Here is a 20,266-nt window from a genome sequence, read left to right on the forward strand (position 1 = left end):
ACTGGCAATGCCTTTGGAAAAGAAACTAAAATAACAAAGGCGATGGTTTACAAAGAAATCCTGTATAAAATGTTTTACAGATGGCACTTACCACCCATGAGGTTAGCAAAAATGTTTAAAAATATGTCTAACAATTGTTGGAAAAGTAGACAAAAACCAGGCATATATTATCATCTTTGGTGGACATGCCCTAAAGCCAAAAGATTCTGGTCAAGAATACATATATAGTTAGAGAAAATGATAAAAAAACATGTAGATTTTAAGCCAGAATTATTTTTGTTAGGTATAATTGTAGGAAATTATAGGAAAGAATGTGTATATTGAATGTTACATGTACTAACTGCAGTGAGAATTGTATTTGCTCAACTTTGGAAAGATGAAGAAATACCAGCGGAGGAAGAGATAATCAAGAAAAATTTTGGACTTTGCAGAAATGGACAGACTTACACTGAAAATGAAAGAGAAAGAAGATTCAGAATACTTCAGAACATGGGATACATTTTTATCAATGGCTAGAAAAATGAAGTAGAGAGAAAGGAGTTTAATATGTATTAGCAGGGCTTTTTTTCCTCATAGAATGCTCAGAACGGAGTTCCGGCACCTTTTTTGGATGGAACCTTGTAGGGTAGGCAAGGCAGGTTGTATGACATGTGTGAGTTCCGGCACCTTTTTCTTTTACAAAAAAGCACTGTGTATTAGTAAGCTAAATATTGGAACCTAGACATGTTGCTTGATGGTTCCTTGAACTATGACTTTGTTTTGTTCCCCTCTTCTTCTGGCTAGTTACTAAGAACACCTCCAAAGAAGGCTTATAACTTTTTTCTCCTCCTCTATGACAAGGTATTATTAGTATCAGGCAAGAACTGTGATATATTAGTTTGCATTTAGACAATCTGGATTGTAGACCATGTAGTGTCACAATCAGCTTGTTTCTAAAATGCTTATGATTCACACTAAATCTTGTTTGCTCTATGATTCACACGTAACACAATATTATAAGAAATTCGGCTCCTCGTTTAGTTGATTAATTGTATGAAATTAATAGAGACCATACTAACTAAGAATTTAATTCTTCTGAGTAGTTTTACGTCTATGCAATACTGATGAATTTTTGAAGCTAGCCTTCCTGTACAGCAGTGTCAATTACACAAAAATCTAGAAAATATGAGTAAGGTGGGGAATGGAAAAATACATCTTTCTAAAGCAGAATATCTTATGACAAATTCAATATAAAATCAACAGAAAATGCACTTACACTGCTTGGGGCTCCTTAAATCTTCCTACTTGCTGAATATGATACATGAGGTCACCACCATTCACATACTCCATGACAAAGTACAGGCGATCCTAGCAGACAATATGAAACCAACAAATAGGTCAGGCAGCGGACCTGCCACTCAGGAATGGTCAGTACAGAAAATTGGGGAAAGAGTCTTAAGTGCATCTGCACAATTAGGACAGAGCCCCACGAATTATCAGATATTAAAAGCAATTATTTATTGGTCTAATTAGATTAACTTTAAAGTTATGTTCTGTATTCAGATGCATAATTGATCTTCTTTCTTTTTATAGCAACAATTATCATTACTACATCATGAGGTGGATTAGTTAGCTGATTAGTTAGAGAGTGCTGATTCATGCATGAGTCAATCTACGCTATGATTGGTTGCTGTAAGTATTAGGGGGGAGTTTCCCTTTCCCCCCCTCCTTTTTTTCTTCTGAGTGTTCTGTATACTGTTTAATTTACCTCATGATGTTCCTGGGTTCCTGACTACTATCTTGTGTTGTTTTTATTTTATTTATTTTATTTTATTTGTCATGGAATTGCGTAGCAGCTGTCCAGATGAAGTCAGAGATACTAACACAAACTTGTAAATATGTGTGTGTGTATGTGTGTGTGTGTGTGTGGTCTGGTTGATGCACCTTTGGTTTTGAACTGCTATGTTGCAGTTCTATTATTATGATCACTTTTGCTTGCAGCTCCAACCTAGGAGTGTTAAGCAGAGCTCAAGTTGCTACTGCGATACATTATAAGTTCAAATTTCTTTTTTGCTGACAAAAAGTTAAAGAGTTAAATGGGAGACTAGAATAGCTCTCATCAGCTCTCATCACCTCCCTAGGTTCGAATCCCACAAAGGATATGGCTAGCTGATGAGAGCTAAGAAGCTCGAAATAGCTAATCTAGTCTCCCATTTAACTCTTTTATACACACACACACACACACACACACACACACACACACACACACATATATATATATATATATATATATATATATATATATATATATATATATATATATATATATATATATATATATATATATATATATATATATATATATATATATATATATATATATATATATATATATATATATATATATATATATATATATATATATATATATATATATATATATATATATATATATATATATATATGGATCTTTGGTTATTCGGGTTTTTCCCCACGTAGAATTGAAGGTGTAAAAGCAACGTTTCGACGAAATCCCATCCGTCATCATCAGGCTGGTGGCTTCAGCTTCCTTCTTCTGGGAGAAGCATGTGGTAGTGACTGTTTGTTCCTCTTTTTTAAACTGCCAGAGGGGGTGTGTTTTGTGGGTGGAGGTGTGCTCTGATTGGGTGGGGGATTGGGTGTGTTCTGATTGGGTGGGAGTGTGTTTTGAATGGGGGGGTGTTCTGATTGGTTGGGGGTGTGTTTTGAGTGGATGGGCTGGTCTCAGCTGCCAGCCTCAGACCTGAGCTGGTGAGTTGTGCTGCTTTTGTTCGGCTTCGTGTTTGTGGTGGTGCCATGTTTTTATAGTGGGTGTCAGTTTGCTTATTGTGTGGTTTGGAGGGGTTTAAAGTGGCTGATGTTGCAGCTGTAGTTAGGTTTCTGTTTTGTGGTTGTGCATCGTTATCATTGTGGGTTCGGATTTGCTTTTTGGATGGTTGTGTGGTGGTGATGTCATGTGATGTTATCATGAGTTTGGGTCTGGTATCATTCTTGGTGGTTGGGACTCGTCTGTCAATCAAGGCGGGTTTCCAAATGGCTGGTAGGCGAGAGGTATCATCTCGTTTGTTCATGCTCTGGGGGCGTTTTTCTATCTCAATGGCTTCTCTGATTATTCTGTTGTTAAAATGTTCAATTTTGGCGATAGTTCTGGTTTTTTTAAAATCAATTTCATGTCCCGTGGCTTCAAAGTGTTGGAACAGGGATGAAGTTTGTTCTCCCTTTCTGAGTGAGTTTCTGTGCTCTTCAATGCGTGCACTTATTCTTCTGTTGGTCTGTCCGATGTATGTGGTGGGGCAGGTGGTGCATGGGATTTCGTATACTCCTTGGTTTTCTAACCCAATTATGTCTTTGGGGTTTCTTAGGATGGTGGATATTTTTCTGTCTGTGTAGAATGCTGTTTTGATGTTGTGTTTTTGGAGGATCTTGCTGATTCTGTCTGTGGTCCCTTTTAAGTATGGGAGGAGGGCTTTGCCATTTTCTTGTTCTCTGTCTTGGGTTTTTGTGGGTGTCTCTCTTCGGATTAAGTTGGTAATCATGTTTCTTTGGAATCCATTGGCTGTTAGTACATTAGTGAGAGTGTGTAGTTCGGTTTTTAGGTGTTGTTCGTCTGCTAGGTGTTTTGTTCTGGAGATGAGTGTCTTGGCTACGGAGTTGATCTGTGCTGGGTGGTGGTGTGAGAGTGCGTTCAGATAGTGGTTTGTGTGTGTTTTTTTATGAAAGATAGTGTGTCCTAGGGAGCCGTTGGATACACACACACACACACACACACACACACACACGCACAATTACAAGTTTGTGTTAGTATCTCTGACTTCATCTGGACAGCTGCTGCACAATTCCATGACAAATAAAATAAAACAAATAAAATAAAATGCAAGGAATGTCAATCTCGTCCATACATCATCTACTGGCAAATATGCAAAAGAAATGCTCTCTAACCAACCTATGTTTTTCCATTTCATTCTGCTGATATATAAATACATCAGCTGACAGAACTATGGTATATTATTTATCAACCTACCCCCACCTCATTTTCACTCACACAGTTCAAAAGCTCTGTGGATGTCAGTACAGCAAAATGCTGTGTGTGAGAAATCACAGCACAAGATGTATGAACACATACCACAGTCTGGAAGCAAGAGTGAAGCTGCGTTAAGAAAGGAGGCTTGTCCATCAAAGCTAGAACTCGCTTTTCAACCATGGTACACTCTACATCATCATCTTGAATCACCACGTCTTTTTTCAATATTTTGACTGCATACAATTCTTCTGTTCCCTTTCGTTCTCCGAGCATCACCTGGGCAAATATAAAGAAAAGGTGAATATTTTGCTGACTACAGACTACGAGTAATTTCCATTCAGAAATATGGAAAAGCATTTCTAGTAATTCAGCTCCCTACATACATTCATTAACTTGCAGTCTAAGAAATCTGTTTTGTTTTTTCAATGTAGCTCTCCCATTTCTTACATAAAAACTAGTGAAGACCACCTATTCCAGAAGTTCATAAAAGGATGAATAAGGCCCTAAAACTGATTTCTTCCTTCATGTGGATTCTAATCACCACCTAGTTTTTAGAGAATTTTTGGGAGATAAAATAGTGCAAGAAATGCTTAGTATGTCACTGGAGATGAAGAACAATGGTGATGGAATACTAGTCTAAAATCCTCTGAAAAGGATTACATAGTGACAATAAAAGCAGCAAAATGCAACTATTTCTCCACTCTTATTGTGTCGGTGGATTGTTGTCCAGTGGGTCTCCTAGGAAAGGATTGGTTAGAATAGCATCTGAAGGATTGTTATGAGGACTATTTGAGGCATCTCAAGAAAAAGGATCTTGGGATTCATTCTGGGTTGGATTACCACCATTCAGATGCAGTTAAGTGAGATATGGATCCATCAAAGTTATTTGGAAAGGATCTGTGCCTGTTGGCCCTGAGAAAATTAAGGGCAGGCCACGTTCATATTAGAATCCTGGTTCATCAGAGCCTCCTAGGAATTGATTTGTAGGTGGGTCCAACCAGTGGTGAGAGAGTAGTACTTCTGTCTTCAGTTAAGGAATCATTGCTAGACCATACAGCGTTGGATAATTTTCTATCTGTCTCCAACCTTCTCTTTCTGGAGAAGATGGTTGAGAAGTGGTCACCCTGAAGCTTCAGAGAACTCTGGAGAAAGTGGATTGTATGGACCACTTCAATCTAGTAGAAGAGAATGTTGCACTAAGGGGGCATTGGTTGCACTTTTTGATGACCTGCAGCTGGTTCAGAACAGGGGGCTATAGGGGGAAGGAATGCGGAAAATGATCTCCCTCTAACCTTTCGGGAAGTGCCTTTGCGCCTCAAGAAAAAATGGGGAGGGGAAAGATGGAGGCAAATTAGAAATGCATTGCAAAACAAAAAACAAGTCCCCGGGGAGGGAGGGGGGGCTCCATCCATCCTCCCTTCTCTCTTTATTGCAACCCTTTTTAAAAGTTCTTCTTTTTTTGCAGCAATACCATTGATCATGGCATGCTTTTAGGCAAGCTCAAGGGGTTGGGGATAGGTGACATGATGTTACAATAATTCAGTTCTTTCTTCCATGGTCAATTTAAGTCAGTGTTGATGAGAAAGAGGCCCTAAGCCTCTACTGTGAGAGGGGTTGGTTCTGTTCCAGCTCCTGTACATGAGGCTGCTGGATGAGGTCACCTATCAGTCTGAGGATAGGAATAATCAATGTGCTGATCCTGCTCAGTTATAGTTCTCAATTCTTGGCTGTCTAAGGTCTGGGTCCCATATCTTAAATAGCATCTTCTGGTGGGTCCAATGTGTCTTTTCTGTCACTGCATCTGTCCTCCAGAAAAGCACTTTCCCTGAGATTCGAATAGCCTCAACCCTGCCTGCCTTTTAAGACCCAGCTTTCTCCCCTCAGGTCAGGATCAATGGTTGTTAGTGTTTAGTTTTTATCTTGCTGCCCTAAGTGCACATGATTGGGTGACTACATAAATTTATTAAATAAATGGATAAGTAAAAGAGTCGCTCATCTCTCCTGCCTGTTTCTTGATATAAAGATTACCTATTATTAAATGGATGATAATTAAGAAGCACAAAATAGCTTTGTGGAAAACAAGTTTCACAACTCCATTTCTTTGCACCTCCATCAAAGGACAAACTATGACACCTCATTAACAGCTAAACGATGTTTTGCTGATTTGCATATTCTAATTTTAACATGAGGCTGCTTAAAGATAAGGCAAAAATATTCTTGGAAGGCTGGTAGTCTAGTTGCCCTCTGCTTATAGAAAATCTTGAGCAAATACATGCAATATATTCTCCAAATCCCATCGTGCTTTCAAAGCAGTATTTACCCGACTCTCAAACTGTACAGAAGCATGATCCTGAATAGCAAGTTTTATTAGGCTTAGGCTAAATCTTTTATTATGTTTACACTAAATCTTATATGTGTCTCCTCAGAATTAAAGCTCAGTGAATTCAGTGAAGTTAATTCCTCATGTAAGCAAATGTAGGATTGTAGGTACATAGGCAAATATCGGATTGCAGCTTTGTTAACAGAACAGCAAAAGGAATTATTAACAAATCAGCTGCATCTCTAACATTTTTCTCCCTTTCAGGTTTAAAATAAAACCCTGGAATCACTGGGTTGGGAGGTAGTCTGGAGTTCTTCTAATGCAATTTTAGACCATTCTAGACAATGGCTGTCCAATCTTTGTCCAGAAACCTTCAGCACAGGTTCACCCATGACTTCAGGAAGCAGGCTGTTCCCCTGCTTAATAACTCTCACTATCAGGATGCCCATCCTCTCCGAGGGCAATACAGGAAGACCATTGTTATTTTGAGGAGTTCGTGACATATTTTCATTTCTCCTCCACATTAAGAAAAAGTTTAGAGCTCATTCTAAGCCAGTCGTCTCAAAATTGCTTTTTCCAAAAGGCAACTGGGCTTTCTTGATTTTTTTTCCTTTGAAAATGCTTTGCTTCTCATCCATTTGCTTCTCCTTGAATAAGGAACTGAAGAAGCTTCTTGGATGAGAAGCGAAACATTTTCTTTTTTTTTATTAAAGAGTTTTACAAAAGGTTTTACAAAACATATCCCCCAAACCCACCCACCCAAACCCCCCCCCCACTTCCCAGAGCTGAATACAGGGTCATAAATATAATAATCATATTCTAACTAAAATTATCCATTATAAAATTAACCAAATTCATAATGTGCTTTAACTCCCCTTTAACATTGATACATTCAAATTATTAAAAACATAATAATAATAACTTAAACAAAAATATAATCAATACTAATACTAAAGTTAATAAAAATCTAAAACCTACTCATAAGCTAAATGGAACTTTTTAGTCCCATATTTATCCTGAATATAATCTATCCATCTCCTCCAAACTGAAATATATCTTTCTTGCGAATGATCCTTCAGATAAGCAGAAATCTTAGACATTTCTGCAAGATTCAATACCTTAAGTACCCATTCTTCTATAGAAGGCAAACTATCCTTTTTCCAATATTGTCCCACCAGTAACCGTGCTGCGAAACATTTTCAAAGCAAAAAAAAAAAATCAAGAAAGCCCAGTTGCCTTTTGGAAAAAAGCACCTTTGGGACAACCATGACTTAAATGATTGGGAATCTCCATGGGCATTCTGAGCTGGTCTGCTCCCCCCCCCTCGCTTGCTGAATAAAGGAGACGGGAGAGGAATCTTCATACAGCTTCAAGGCTTTTCTTGTTGTGAAAGCCTCACACTTCGGAGTCCCCCGCCCAGAATCATGTGCCAGCCAGTCAAGGTAAGGTAAGCCATAAAGTCCTGGTGCCAGGTTTTCATTAAAAACAAACAAACCTTGGAGTTGTTGTTGCTGTTGGTTTGAGGTGTCACTGCTGTTGTTATTAAGGAGCTCCTGGCAGCTTGTGAGAGATATGGGTCTTAACTTGCTTGGTAGGTAGGCTTTTTATGTTATGCTTTTCAATCTCTTTGAATAATAGGTAAAGGTAAAGGTTCCCCCGCTCATGAGTGCTAGTCGTTTCCGACTCTAGGGGGCGGTACTCATCTCCGTTTCAAAGCCGAAGAGCCAGCGCGTGGTCATGTGGCCGGCATGACTAGATGCCAAAGGCGCACGGAACGCTGTTACCTTCCCACCGGAGTGGTCCCTATTTTTCTACTTGCGTTGAATAATAGTAAAACTTAAAACCTCTTTGTTTACTGGGGGGTTTACTGTCTCTGGATCCAAAAGAACCCATTGTTAGGGAGCCTGATGACTGCCCTGACACTTGGCAAAACATCCTGCTTTTCAAAATGCGTCTCTCTCTCTCTCTCCCATCCTCAGGTTCTTTACCATCCTCAGGGCCTATGAAAACAATAAGTCCAAACCTTCTTTGTTACAGTCCTTCAAGTATCGGAAGACTGCTATCATGTCTCCCTTAGTCTTTTTTAAAGGTTAAATATACCCACATCTTTGAACTGTTCTTCTTAGGATTTAGACTCCAAGCCTCTCACCGTCTTTGTTTTCATTCTCCAGTTCCGCAGTGTCCTTCTTTACATTATGGCATTTAAACCTGGACACAATATCACAAGTATGGTCCAGCAGAGCGTTACTATGATTTCTTGTGATCTTGACACTACGCCTCTGTGGATGCAGCCCAAGATTGCATTGATATTTTTTTTTTTGGCAGCTGTAGCACATTGCTGGTTTATGTTTAAATCTGTGGTCTACCAGGACAACCACATCCTTCTCGCTAGTGCTAAATCAGAGATCACCTATTTTGAACCTGTGCATTTGGTTTTTCCTATCAAAGTGCAGAACCTTATATTTCTTTCTGGTGTATTGACATTTCTGTAAATTATTTACCAAACATAAATGGATGGGGTAATTTATTTATTACGAGTGATCTGCTTTTCCAGTTTTTATTTGTATAATTCATGACACCTTTCCCCAAGCTTGTTTTGGTAGGTGGGATTACTGCTCAGTACTTGTAAAGTCTGAATGAAGTAAAATACACAGCAAACTTGTAAAAATGTTATTTTGACCTAGTCCCTTGGCCCTTGATTCTAAAGAGTGCCTCCCTTACTTTAGTCTCTCTCTAAAAGCAAGATAGCATAATATTGTTTTGTATTCTCAAAACCTGATACTTATTTTGTTTTCATGGTGGACAATATATGGAATCAAGATACCATCTGACTCCAGATCAAACTGCCTGGAGGTTGAGCTGCTTTTAAAGTAAAAGATGGTTATATTCTGATCATGCAGAAGTTGAATCATTACTATATGTGACTTTCTGACTGTCAGTAGATTGCATGTACTAATCTGTGTCTGAAATACCCATGTATTTACTCAAACATGGGTAGACTCTGTTCTGCTAGCTAAAGTACCATATGATTTAAGCTACCATCGCTTGATTAAAATTGCATCTGATTCAGTATAAAGTTTTGAACTACCCTCTATAAGAAGCTAGCATTTTCCCCCCAGGAAATCTTGATACCCTGGAACTTCTTTACACCTGATGAAGAACTCCTACTTAAGATATTTTTGCCAAGCCTATGTTCAAAACTTCAGTTTGTTTTAAAGGTACAAATATGTCACTGCATTTAAATTATAAATATGTTGTTGATCTTTAATTTCAAACCAGAAATTATAGATTCAGGAATGGTATGAAAAACATTTCATTATTCCCAACTTTTGATTGAGCTTATTCTGCATTACTGTCAGTACAAGGAGCATATGCACCACAATTTTGGAAGTGTTTGGGGGAGTGCATTGTCCGGATTTGGGTGCCAGTTTACGTTTTTTTTCCCTTTTTTCAAGGCCCAGAAGCATTATGTCTCTTCTATATTTCTTTCTTGTTATTTGTGTATGTATTTTAGAAATTGTGTTGTTTATAAAGAACCTTGCAAATTATCAATACTTCTTACCTTCCCAAAGCTCCCTTTTCCAAGCACCATTATAAAGTTGAAGTCTGTTAGTTTAACATGATCAAGATTATTGGATGGTAAGTTACAAGTCCGGTCTTCAATTGGAGTTATAACTTTGTTAGCTGATGGGCCAAGCCTGGCTTTCTAAACAAAGAAAGAAAATGGCTGTCAGACCTGAAATTTGGTTTTAGTAATGATAAAAGAATAAGTTTGAAGGTTTGTACTTTCAGAAGATTCTTCATAGTAAATAGAGAACAAGCACAAATTCAACTGCCCATTCAAATATTTCAATTATGGATATTGTTAAAGTGATATAAAGTAGTATAGAAGTAGAAGCAACAACCTTTGGAAGCAAAGCAAAGTCCAAACAATGTAAGTCATTACTTTCAAGCTAAAATGTCAAAATTCAATTGCCTTTTTTTCCTTTTCAATCATTAACAGTGTTTAAAATAAAATGCAGGGCTCATATGATCCTAGGTATTGCCATCTGTTCAGATGTAAGAGTCCCATTCAGTTTAAAATATTTTATTCTCAATTGGGAGTAGGATGGCAGCTTGAAAGTAACAACATACTAAACATTTTAATGGTTTAGTTGAAATTCACACTTCTTAAAAGCATCATGTTTACTGTATCAGTTTGTGATGCTTTTTTAAAGGAAAATTTTATTGTTAACTGAATAGATAGCATATTGAATAAATCATTGATTTTCAAGCATCATTATTTATATTTATTTATATCTAATCAAATGCTGATTTCAATGTAAAAACATTGTATTCAAAGCCTTTTGGTAAGGGTTTTATGGCTTGCAGAAGCATACACTGGAATAACTAAAACAGCAAATCTTTATACAGAGTATTTTTCAGTTCACGTTTTGTCCATTCATGAACGATTGCAAAGTTCACCTCCAAGAAAATGTCTACCTTAAAATCCAATTGCAAACTTCTTATATTTTATTTCATTATATTTTATCTGTATGGGAGTTTTTACAAATGACTTGAGAAAATCTATTTATATAATGATTCATATAGCTTTATTCCTCTCTCCCTTCCCCCTCTCCCCGTCTCTTCGTGTCAGACATAAATCTAAGATACATCCTATACAATCATTTCAGTACTATAGTGCAGATGCTATAATATAAATGCAGAAAACTGTCAGCTCCTAAAAAAGTTCTCCCCAAAAAGAAAAATCCACACACACACACACCCCAGAATGTAGGATATCGGGAGCTGGGAAACATTTGTGATGTTTTCATGGTAAAAATTTCCTTAAAGCCTCCTGCACAGCCACCCCATGGTAAGCAGTGGAAACTCATGAAGCCCACCAGAACACACTTCAGGGTGTATCATGGGGGGGGGGGGCATGTGGCATGTCTTAAAGTGATGTAGCAATATTAAACAATCATTTGATTAAAGAAAATATATTGAACATTTTGACAATTGAGTTGGAGCAATAAACTCCAAAATCATAAAAGTTATGTTAAGAATTCATACAACCCTGTTCACCCCCATTATATTCTATATTGTGAGAGGACAGGCTGCCTGCAAAATGGCCAGCACCTGGCCTGCTGGTGCCCTGTCCCTTTAAGACCTGTATCTATCTAGCCAGCCAGCAGTTGGTGGTTATACACACATGAGCAGAGAGGCAGCTGGATGTGACAGTGTTGCTGTGAGAGGGAAGGCTATTGTATTTGTTTGGGAAGCTAAAACACCCTGAAGCAGCGTAAGGCAAATAGAAGCATTACTGTTGTTCAGAAATTGGGCTCACAAAGAGGAATGGTAGCCTTGGGGGAAAGTGATATAAGTAAGCAATGAGTACTTGTTGAGTACTTGTGGGTGTGTTGCCTAGATGCCTGATGGAGTTGTGTTGGTTAAGCACGTAAAAATGCAAGTAGAAAAATAGGGACCACTACGGTGGGAAGGTAACAGCGTTCCATGCGCCTTTGGCGTCTAGTCATGCCGGCCACATGACCACGGAGACGTCCTCGGACAAGCACTGGCTCTTCGGCTTTGAAACGGAGATGAGCACCGGCCCCTAGAGTCGGAAACGATTAGCACGCATGTGCGGGGGAACCTTTACCTTTTACTTAACATAGAAAGTAAAAGAACCTGTGACCTATATTCTACCTAGGTGATCTTGAGGGATAGAAGGGGGAGTGTCCCTTCTATTTTCAGTGTTAGTATGGGGAAAAACAGCATCTTTGCTGAAGTCAAAAGTAGAAACACTACAGACAATGCTGTAGTTATTATGCCATGCAATTTACTCAGCAAGAGTATTGTTCAAGAGCAAAGCCCCCCCCCAAATCTGGATCCATTCCTGAACCTTATGAAGCAATCAAGTTATTTGAAATCTGACCTAACATACTGGTAGTTGCTTTGAGACTCTCCTGCCCATCACGAGAATGGAAAAGTAAAACAAATTGAATTATTTACATATCCTTAGTAATTCCAACTCTTGATCTAGGAGGTTCATTAAAAATACTCGGCAAAAATAGGCTCATTAAAAATACCTCACAAAAATACTTGCCAAATGAAAAACAATTTGGGGTGCTATTCCTTCACATGGTGACAGCTGTGAGGATTGTACTTGCCAAACACTGGAAAGAAAAAGGGATGCCGACTGTTGAAGAATGGCTTTTGAAACTGACTGAATTAGCAGAGATTGTGAAATTAACGGCTCTGATTAGAGATAATGGATTACATGGCTTTATAGGAGACTGAAAACTGTTTGTGGACTTTCTACACACTAAATATAATAACAGATGGTTAACAGATGGATTTGAAGATTAGTGTAATGTTTAGTAAAAGTGTAGAAGAATTTACTGCTTTTTCTTTTGTTTCAGCACCCAGTGTCAACGCTGCTAACATTGGATGTTCCTGCTCTGACAACTGTTGAAAATGCAGCCATTTTCTCTTCTCCTTTACTATGCTTTTCTTGCTTTTAGAAATCAGGTGCAGCAGGGGGGCGGGGCTTGGATGAAAGCTCAGCTAGCCATAATTTGTGCCGTGGAGACCTTCCCCTCTTTCGGAGTTGCAAGATACTGTGGGATACGGCGGCTAGGAACCAACTCTGATGCTTCGGAGCAGCCGACCGGCACCCCCTCTCTCTCTTGCTTATGGAGCATCAGCTGCAACTTTAAGAGTTATTGTTGGCCAAGAATTGGCCCTGACAGATCGGGGACTTGTCTGCAGTGAGAGGGCAGAACAATTAACTATCAATCCACCCTCTGATGTGAAAGATCAGCTGAGGTGGATTTATCCCAGTTGTCTTTAGCCAAGTTTTGCCCAGATGTATCGCCATTTGTTGTGAGAGAACTGTCTTGGCTTTATATCTGTTGCCAGCTCGGGTGAGAGTAGAGCTGGCTTGGCTGGCTTGGCTTGGCTTGGACGGGCTTGGCTAAATGGTTTTTTATGTTTTGCCGCCCTGACTTGACAAGGTCAACAATATTCTTTAACATCTCTATTCTAACTTTATTCTAACTACCTAGCTGCCTACAAATAGCCCAATGTGGACCGCTGGATTTATTTAATTATTATTAAGCGCCTTAGTTACCCTAGTACCGTTCTGTTCGCCCTCAGAGGTGCCCCCCCATCCTGGGTGCGACCTGCCTCATTTTCCACTCTGCCTCTTGATGAAGGGCCCGATTGTTGGGACCCTGAGAGATGGCTGGGCAGGAACAGGGGCCTCAGGTTTAAATTTAATAAGAGGCCCCTGGTTACTTTTTTAGCAAAATTTTTTGTGGGGTTAGGGAGGGGGGAGGGTCGTGGTTGGTTGGAAATGGGGGGTAATCCACCAACCGTTGTTCAGGCCAGGCCTGGGACAGATCGCGTAGGGGGGGAGCCGGGGTTAGTTGCCTCCGGAGCGGGTCGTGGGATTACCTATTCCCACGTTAGGGAATGGCAGCAGGTGTATGAACAGAGGGCCGTATCGATATCCGGGAGGGCATCCCTGCTATCTACAAGTGGTGAGGCGCTCCAACCCTCTGTCTTCACCCCAAGGCCCCGGGAGCGAGGATGTGCAGCCACCTGAGCTCCGGCTGGTGTACCTGAACGCCAGGTCCATCATTAATAAGGCTCCTCTCGTCCGGGATCTGGTCGAGGGTGAGCATGCGGACCTGGCTTGCATCACGGAGACCTGGTTGGACCCAGAGGGTGGTATCCCCCTGACCTTTGCCCACCAGGCTGCCGGGTGCTACACCGGCCTCGGACTCAGGGTAGGGGTGAGGGAGTGGCTGTGGTTATGAGGGAGACCTTATGTCCGCAGGAGGCCACCGTTCTTCAGATAGTCGGGTGTGAATCTCTCTTACTGAGGTGTGGTCCTAGGGCGCAATTGGGCTTGCTGCTGGTGTACCTTTCGCCTAGTCGTGCAGCAGCAGCCCTGCCTGAGCTTCTCGATATCCTCTCGGGGCTGGTGATTGAGTTCCCCAAACTCATGGTTTTGGGTGACTTCAATCTACCATCCCTGGGAGGATCATCTGAGTCAGCTCGGGAGTTCATGGCTTCCATGACGGCCATGGACCTGACTTTTAATGTGTTTTAACTTATTCGTGGGCATTTTGTTTAATCGTTTTTAATTTTTGTATCTTGTTTTTGATATGTATTGCCCTGTTCACCGCCCTGAGTCCTTCGGGAGAAGGGCGGTATACAAATTTAATAAATAAATAAATAAATAAATAAATAAATAAATAAATAAATAAATAAATAAATAAATAAATAAATAAATAAATAATAACTCTGCTGTGGGAACCCAAGGACAAGCTGATAATGTTTTGGCGGACTGAGGAGCTAGGGAGAAAGGCCGGGCTTTTAGCTAATTGGGGAATGTGATTTATCACAGTTTATTGGGAGTGGGAATTGCACTTTGTTACTTAGTATGGGGGGGGGAAGGAAATTTAGTTTTTGGGTTAAACTATGTAGTGCCGATGCTTTGTTTCCCGAATAAAATGTTCTTTAAGGAATAATTTTGCCTGGAAGTTCTTTTGATGGGTTTCACCTATTGGAACCATGGCACCCAGCCAGGGTGGATGCTAAATGTTAAAATTAATTAATTAAGATAAATGTTAAATTTAATTGATCACTTTTTCCTCTTTTCTTGCACACTATTTTTATTTTTATTGTTGTTGTTAGGGTTGAATGTATGCTTTTACTTCATTTTGTTTGTTTGTTTTACTGTTTTGTATTTTATTTTTTATGATAAAATTAAAAAAATATTAAAAAAATATTTGGCAGCATGTGAACGAACCTTTAAAAATCATGTTGTTCAGAAATTACTATTGATAAGAAAACAAAATAAAGGAGACAATTTAAATTCAGTCCTTTAGGGACTGAAACAACAGCACTTCTTAAGAATATAGAAAGCATCAAGAGATATTATGTCCAAGGAATCGGGATGCTCTCTGATGTCTCCTATTTACATCAAGCAATAGATTGTTTATCAAGAAATGTTTTGAAAGGTACAATGTAAATATCCAAAGTCTAGAAATATACCTTGAAAGTTACTACTGGAAGTTAAAGAAGGTCCCCTAGAAGGCATTTGCAAGCATTCAGTTCTGTGTTGCCAAACTGAGCACAATTTAACCAAATGTACAAGAAATAATTTATAATCACACAGGACTGCATTTGAAATTCTTCATTTCAGATTTGTTAGAAACATCAAGTGTTGTATTGCTTCTGGTCTGTGCTATAATGCTGTGTGAAAAGCCACGTTTACCAAAAAGATCAAGGCTTATCTGATACCCCTTTTAACTGGGGTGAAATATCTGCAAAAAGTCACATGCCCATTTTAACATTAGGGACTTGAAGCACTGATTAATAATGTGACACTACATAATCTGTCATTTTTCTTCTGTGATTTCAAAATGATAATACAGAACGTGCCCAGTTCCCACGGTTGATGACCCACTGCTATCAAGGAATAACCCCCCCACACATTACTTGAGATTGAACAGAAGAATTAGCCAATTTGAGTTTCCATTTTGGCACAGTTGCATACTATTGTCCAACATACACAACTCAACCTAAGCCACATAATCAGCTATTCTTTGTTGTTCTGAAATAAGCTCAGAACATCATAATCCAATGAATTATTGACATATTGAAAGCAAGAGCAGGGATATGAAATATTACTCAATACACAAAATACAGTTAACATGTTCTCATTTTTAGGAAACAAAATATTATTAATTATTGTATCATAGCATGTAGTGTATTTTTCCTAGTCTTAAAAGATTTATAGTTTTAATTAAATTACCGTTTGAAAGTCAAAAACTAATTTCCTGCAACAATTTTACACTATCTCCACAAAGCACCATGCAACACTTGCTAATTATATTATGCTTATTTGTTGGGCGATTCCCTCCACCTGCCACCCCCACTGTTGGTTTCAAAAGCACTTATTTCAGACAATGGGCATAAATAATCTTCTCATTGTTCTACAACTACAGGAATCTAAAATATTACATCCTAGAAGACATGTGTCCTTCAGCCAAGGTGTCTAACAAGGACAGATGGCTCACATTCTCAGAAAGACATTTTCCCGTAAAAAGAGGGAAAGGAATGAGTTCTGAATATTTTGACTGCATTTCAGAAAAATTAACATGCTGCATATTTAGTGAAGACATGCATAAAGGTAGAAGAGGAAAGGGGAGTGGAAAAAGAAGAGTTTTAATAGAAAGCAAATAGTTAGGCAGCAACAGAATCCAGTTCTGAGGAAAAATGCCTTTTCAGTTTAAACACTATTAATTGTGACCAAAAAAAAGTACTTTTCTTCTTATCTTTCTTGGCAAGTTTAAGAAGACAGCAGGATATGAAAGACCAATTCAGACCAATATGGTCATAGATATACATTCTAACTAGATCTTCATGCAAAAAATTTCTCTCACAGTATTGGTTGTGAAGAACACAGGGACCTTTCAAACATGGAATCACAATACTTTGTCACACTCTATTACAAGCCAAATTTCACCATGCAATGTGCAACACATGCTAACTGGTTCTTCAGCCCATGCAGGACACTTACATTGTCTTAGCGAGGGAAGAAATTTCAGGTATTAATGAGAGTAGTATTTGTCTATAATCTCAAATTTATATGGCTGACAATCTCTCAAAAAGTGACTCTGGGTAGTGTGCTTCAATTAATAAAACAGTAAGCATATAAAAACAATCATTATTAAAAATCTATGTTTAATACAGTCAAAACTGTGTTTAAGAAAAGATGCCTCTGCTCTTTGGTTTCTTATATAGGTATTTTTTAAAAATAGGCAGATTCCGTATACACTTGTAGACCAACACATCATATAAAATCCTTGTGCCAATTCTTACAGTCAAAGTATTAGCTGAGTAAGACCTACATTAGCACTGCTGTTTTCCTCTGGTCTTTTGTAAAATACGGAAGGGGCTTAAGTTCACCTGTGCCTCTTTTCAAGCCACATGTTTTGTTGATGAGCTTTCATCAGATACCAGAGCTTGTTTTTGTTAGTATTGGTTTCTATGTTAGTACAAGCTTCATGTATCAAACTGTCATGGAGACAGCTACATGCATTTCTCTTGTAATATGATTAGGGCCCATTTTGCGTGATTTACTATAGGAATTAATATTCTTAGTACCTTCAACCAAGAAAAAAAAAACCCACACAAAATCTTTTACTGCAAACTCAAACCTAGTTTTTTTTTAATTAGTTGTAATGAGAGAAGGAAAAAAAAACAAGACATGCAAGTAATCTTACTTTCTTTGGTTTGGACGCACCTTATCTTGGACCTTTCTTTTACCCTGTAACCACATGCAAGACATACTTATACAGTTTCAACTCTAGGATATAAACAAAATGGCTATACAGGTAGAAACAAACTCAAGCTTACATTTACCTACTGTAATTAGAGAGCTGACTTCAGCACGGCTATTTCTCAGGTGTGCTACTTGGAAACCCAGTGTAAACCTCTTTCATTTATTTTATTTTATTTATTTTTATTACATTTATATACCGCCCTTTCCCGGAGGAAAAATCATGTATCCGTTTATGATCTTAATGGTATACAGACAACCAAGCACACCTACCAGTACAACTACCAAATCCATAGCACCATAATAGTTAAGGTTAACAAGTGAAATATACTGATTGTCAAAACCTAATATTCAACTTATTTCTATAAGCAAACCCATTTTGTGTGTGAACGCAGTACTCTCTCATTGTGTGCCAGGAAATTAGTCTCTTCCCTAATTGGACATTGACAATTATGAGGAGTCCTTGGTGTTCTCTGAGCTTGCTTGTTTTCATGCAAACGTTTCATTACCCTAACTAGGTAACATCATCACTAGCACTGATGATGTTACATAGTTAGGGTAGTGAAACATCTGCAAGAAAACAAGCAAGCTCAGAGAGCACCAAGGACCCCTCGTTTCAACCCTGAGCTACAAATATTCTCCTTCACTGACAATTATCCATCACCACCACCACCACCACCATCAAAATTTATATGCCGCCCAACCCCTGTCTACTCTGCACAGTTTATGTTTATTAAAAGCATTTATGAACAGAAATCAATATAAACACACACACAGGTGCATGCGCACACAGAGAGAGCACAGGACAGAACAAGATGACAAAGAAAGCAAAAAACAGAAGGGAACAAAAAAGAAGAAAGGGATGTCAGTCACCCTTGCCAAAGAACTGGGTGAAGACCCAGCTCTTTGAGACTCTTAAGTAAAGGTGGCCGCCATTCAAATTTCAAGGGGAACTTCATTCCATGTCATCCTACCTACCAATTTGCTTACCTAGCAGTCTCTAGACTTGGGACTGAGGTTGTTATAGCATCACTCCTCCTGAAGTGTATTGTTCTATTGCCAAGTTTTTCACATGGCAATAAAAAGCAAGCTTATTCTATCTCGTATGCCTCCATATGTCAGATTATAACCTAACCCCAATTCCTAAGTATATAAACATTACCACTGAGGCCAAATGGCATCAGGCCTGATCTTGTTTGACTTTTAGATCAAATGCATACAATATGCTTAACTGGGAGGGGAAACAAGTTGTGCAAACTTCCCCCTCCAGCCAAAGGTTCACAATTTATGGCTGGACTGTCAAGGCCTGTACTAGACTTTGCATGGCTTATTAAAAGACCAAGCTGCAAAGTGGGGCTGAAATGAAAACGAAAAATGGTCCAATTCTGGGTGAAATTTTGCTTCCTGAAATCCCTTAAAACAGCCCCCCCCCCAATCTTTTAGGCACCAGGGACTGGTTCCATAGAGAGAGGTTTTTCCACGGACTGGAGGGGCATGCATCCATACATGGGGCTTCGCTTGTTTGTATGGCCCAGTTTCTGCTGCAGCTCAGTGCACAAACTGGGGCTTGGGGACTCCTGTGCTAAAACTTACCAACAATGGAACTGAAATTATGGGTCCAAGCTACATTTAAGGAATCTTTGGAAGGCTGAAAAAAAAAAGGGTGAGCTACAAACAGCTCCATTTCTTACATCTCTTAATAATTTTATTAGAAAGCAAACATTACTTCTTGCATTCAAGTAAATTACTGACCTGGAGAACCAATCAGCATTACTCAGTGCACTACTGCTTATATTAATTTAGACAGAGAGGCAGGCAGGCAAATACGATAGATAGGTAGATAGATAGGTAGATAGATAGGTAGATAGATAGATAGATAGATAGATAGATAGATAGATAGATAGATAGATAGATAGATAGATAGATAGATAGATAGATAGATAGATATATGGGTGCACGCACACGCACACACACACACACACACACACACACACTTTTCTTGGTTCAGTTGAAACAATGATTGCTACCTTGACTTCAGTAATGTGAAGCTACAGTTTAATGGGATTTCCCAAGAGTGATAACCATAATTTGCCAATGGGAAATCACATCAAACAATTGTTATAAAGGAGGAGAGGGGTGGAAGAGAAGGAGGTTGTACAAGAAAAGAAGAGGGACTATGAGACCTATATAAAAAATTAAGACGGTGAGTCATTGCAACAAATTGCCAGTAGCAGTGAGACTACCATCTGATCTGAGAAAGCACCATAGGCTGGTTGTCATAGCAACACGTTTTATATCTCTATGGAGCTCAATAGCTTGATTTCACTTGCCCAATATGTAGAAAGCTATAATCTGATTAATGCTTTTACACACCGAACAAAGGAACCCATATTTTCCGAGGAATGCATTTACTGTACTGTTTTCATTCACATCAGCGACATCTAGTGGCAAGAAGGATATACAGCTTTTTTTCTGCAGTTGGTTTCAGAAATTCTCTTAAGTGAGTTAAGCAAATTTAGCAACTCCATAGAGTTCTTTATAAATTACTACTTTGTTCTTAAGAAAAAAA

General features: G+C 38.8%; 1 protein-coding gene across 1 annotated transcript in view; it reads right to left on the minus strand.

The window, feature by feature from the left end:
• Positions 1 to 20,266, minus strand: part of PRKCA (protein kinase C alpha) — a 255,726-nt gene that overhangs the window by 23,747 nt on the left and 211,713 nt on the right. The window contains exons 9-11 of the mRNA XM_081319564.1: positions 9,922 to 10,065; positions 4,142 to 4,315; positions 1,256 to 1,347 (exon numbers count right to left, since the gene is read on the minus strand). Of these exons, the coding sequence (XP_081175690.1) occupies positions 1,256 to 1,347; positions 4,142 to 4,315; positions 9,922 to 10,065 (410 nt within the window). The remainder of the gene's footprint in view (positions 1 to 1,255; positions 1,348 to 4,141; positions 4,316 to 9,921; positions 10,066 to 20,266) is intronic.

This window comes from Vipera berus (assembly GCF_964194415.1).
Source record: "Vipera berus genome assembly, chromosome: 2".
In the NCBI taxonomy this organism is placed as follows: domain Eukaryota; kingdom Metazoa; phylum Chordata; class Lepidosauria; order Squamata; family Viperidae; genus Vipera; species Vipera berus.